This window comes from Octopus bimaculoides, unplaced genomic scaffold (genome assembly GCF_001194135.2).
Source record: "Octopus bimaculoides isolate UCB-OBI-ISO-001 unplaced genomic scaffold, ASM119413v2 Scaffold_184066, whole genome shotgun sequence".
Classification (NCBI taxonomy): Eukaryota; Metazoa; Mollusca; class Cephalopoda; order Octopoda; family Octopodidae; genus Octopus; species Octopus bimaculoides.
The window spans coordinates 4-3732 of NW_026362099.1; the positions used below are offsets into that span (position 1 = coordinate 4).

The following is a 3729-nucleotide window of genomic DNA, read 5'->3' on the forward strand; positions in this document are numbered from 1 at the left end:
ATTATATCTGCACATGCTTTCTTGGTTGTGCATATGAGAGAGCATATTCTAGCTGTGTTTTGTGTGACTTAGAACACATATCTGAAACAGTCCACACAATTAGGCATAGTACCATACTACAATGCAGCAGACTGTTTGGATGCAAAAAATATTGCTCTCTATAGGAGATAGTTGAGTCAAAACTGTATATCAACAAAATTAATTTGTACCAAAAGGAAGCTGATTGACTGAAAAGAACAACTTTTTCTATATTAGTATTATTGAGTTTGGTAAAACTGAGTACGAAGGTTGGTCCCATCACCATCATCATCATCGTTTAACATCCACTTTCCATGCTAGCATGGGTTGGATGATTTGATTGAGGACTGGTGAACCAGGTGGCTACACCAGGCCCCAATCTGATTTGGCAGAGTTTCATTACTCATTGGCTGAAATCAGTCTCAGAAGTATGTTATGAAAATTGTACTACTGATGAATGAAGGAATGTTATGCAGCTAATATGTCACAGTGTTCTTATGAATATTTGAAGACTTGTACTAGTGTATTTTGTATTTTTTCATTTACTTTTTGTATTAATGTTAATGTTAAAACTTTTTGTTTGGCATTACTATCAGATGTATAAAACACTGGATTTGCAAGATTTTGAAAAGACATTCTCAGCATATCAAAGAAAAGGTGGGCAGTTTGAAGATGAAGAGGATAAGAACCAAAATGCCAAGTTGAAAGCAAAAGAATTGTCTGTTATTGATGGTCGTCGTGCACAGAATTGTACGATTTTACTATCAAAGCTGAAATTAACTAATGATGAATTAGCCACAGCAATTCTAAATATGGATGAACAGGAAGATCTTCCAAAGGATATGCTGGAGCAGGTAAACAAATCTCTTGAGTTCCGCTTCTCTTGATTTTAGAATTGAGTTTTGTCTACACAGTTAATCCTTTGATGGCCTATGGCAACACAGGCGGCATAATGCTAATTGAATAGATGAATTTACTCATTAGATAGAAGTTAAGTATTTTGAAAGATATTATCCTAAATGAGCCAGTTTCTGTTTCCTTATGAACTTAAGGCTGTGAGTGCTTTACTGAAAAATGCAGCCCATTAAGTGTTGACAGAACCTTGTGTGAAATGTTAGTAATGCTACTTTCAGTTGCCGGTGTCTAACTGACATTTCTATTTCTTCTTGGAAACAAATAATATAAAACTTTTTTTCTCAGTTTTTCATAAATTTTAATATCTCTTTGTATAATGCGTATTGCATATATATATATATATATATATATATATATATATTTGTGTGTGTGTGTGTGTGTAATGTACATATGTACACACACACACACACACCATCATCATCATCATTATTTAACATCTGTTTTCCATGCTGGCATGAATTGAATGGTTTCTATGATTAGATGTCATTCCTAATGCCAACCCCTACAGTGTGCACTGGGTGCTTTCTTTTGAGTCCACCAAGTATCTTGCAAGACAAAAACAAAAAACCTCCTCAGCTGAGTGGGATTGTATTTGAGAAAAGAGGATGAAGCTTTATACCAGGTGTTAAAAGGCAAAACTGCTTCCTTTTGGTGCAAATTAACTTTGTTGATACACAGTTTTGACTTAACTATCTCTTATAGAGAGCGATATAATAGAGGGACAAGCTCCAGTGTCTTGCTATAGAGGAGATACGTAAGGTACCCCACATTATATGAGGGTGGGTGAAAAGTATCTGGAAAAAAGATTAAAATTATGGTAATGAGTTTGCTGAAGCCTACTTTCAAGGTACAAGAAGGTGAGTAGAAGAGTATATAACACACACACACACACATTTGTATGCAGAAAGTAAAAATATCTGATTTTTCTCAAGTTCAAAATGTGACATTGTTTTTGTTAGGTACATTCCAATGATGGGGCTTTGAATCTTTGTTAGAAACCAGCTTCTTTCTCAGAGGAAGACTTCAAATAATTAGAATCAGAAGAGAACTTAGGCATACATAGATATATATATATATATAAATATATATATATATATATATATATATATATTATATAACTACAGCTGGCTGTAAATCTATTACTGCTACTTGTTTTATTGATTTTAGGGAAATGAATGGTTAATGGTTTATATTCTGCCACTACAGTTACACACTGTCTCTAGGATTGACATATAGTTTTCATTACATTTTAATACAATCCTGCTTGGGATGACTAAAGATGAAATAGATGTCTCATCCCTAAAACCAAACCAGACAAATAAGCTGTTTAACTAAAATAAAGTCCAGCTCTTAGTTTTGTGTAAATATGTAAGATAAGGAATGATTGTCATTGGTTTTATAAAAAGGTTCACTTGTTTTTAGCTGCTGAAATTTGTCCCCACACCTGAAGAGAGTCAACTATTGTCAGAACACAACCATGAGATAGATCAAATGGCTCGAGCCGACAGATTTCTCTTCGAAATGGGCAAGTAAGTTCCATGACAAATCAGTGTCTTCAGAAATATATAATATTGTTTCACTATCCCTTTTGCTTACTAATTATGAAATGTTTGACATTATAGTTTATGGACACGCTTTAAATCAATTTTAAAAAATGAAATATTAAGCAAGATACTTTTTTATTATTCTTTTACTGGTTGCAGTCATTGGATTGTGACCATCAAGTAACACTGTCTTCTGTTTTGAAGTATTTTAGCCAAATATTTTGACCCCAATACTTTGTCTGTTGCTTATTTTATCAATGTGAATGAAAAGGCAATGTGTAAGTTAGGCAACATATACCACAAGAATTTTGTTACCATCATTTGATGGGCAGGAATAATTAGAGTAGAGATGGAAAGTGGGTAGGAATAATTAGAGTAGAGATGGAAAGAGAGATAAAGATAATGTTGGTGAGTTATCAGAGTGAGAACAGAAGAACAAAAGGAGTAGGTGGGTAGAGGCTGCAAGAGTCTATGGAGAGAGATAGTGTAGTAGGATAAATATAATGAATGAGGAACAAGGGTTGGGATTGTGGTTGATGATAAAAAGTGCTGAAGGGAAGGTAGGGGAGAGTAGATGTAGTGAATGTTGGAAAAGGGTGGTGAGGTGATTATGGGTCGGAGAGAAGAGTGGGGAGAGTAAGTGATAACTGTCAGTACAGAAATGGAGGAGAAGCAGTATAGTAATAATTATACAGCAGACAGGGGAAGAATAAAAGAAAGTGATCATGGGTGAGTAGGTTGCTAGAATGTGAGGGAAGAGATAATCATAGTGCATGGGGAAAGTTAGAGATATGTGATAATAAAGGCAAGAACTGATTTAGTGGAAAGGGGAAAATAATTTCATTGCACAGAAGAGTGATCAATGTAGAATGTGAGTGGAGGGGAACAATGTTAAGAATGAAGGATGGTTGTCAGGTGAAGTAGTTCTGTGCAATGAGAAAGATAACTCATATACCACTGAAAAAGACAAATATGAAATATGTAGTTGTGCTGACATATAATTACAGCAACAGAATACTGCAGATACGTAAATGGCAGAGGGATGAGTGATATAAGATGAGGGAGATGGAGAAGGGTTGAGGAAAAAATTCAGCAAAGGGCTCAATTGCATATGTATACATTATGTTCTCAGAACTTGAGTTTCACGGAGATAGGTGGGTCTTTTCAAGCACTGCATATCACCAGTCATCCCAGTCGTTTGTCATTTCTGCAAGATTCAAAGGGCTGAGATCAGCCTTTACTACTTTATCTC

The 3729-nt window shown here is 34.9% G+C and overlaps 1 protein-coding gene across 1 annotated transcript; it reads left to right on the forward strand.

The window, feature by feature from the left end:
- Positions 1-614: 614 nt before the first annotated feature.
- Positions 615-2501, forward strand: LOC106867086 (disheveled-associated activator of morphogenesis 1; the record flags this gene model as incomplete). The annotated part of the gene is made up of 2 exons (XM_014932527.2): positions 615-872; positions 2356-2501. Coding segments are annotated over 2 exons (369 nt in total), but the record flags the coding sequence as incomplete, so codon positions are not given.
- Between the last annotated feature and the right edge of the window lie 1228 nt (positions 2502-3729).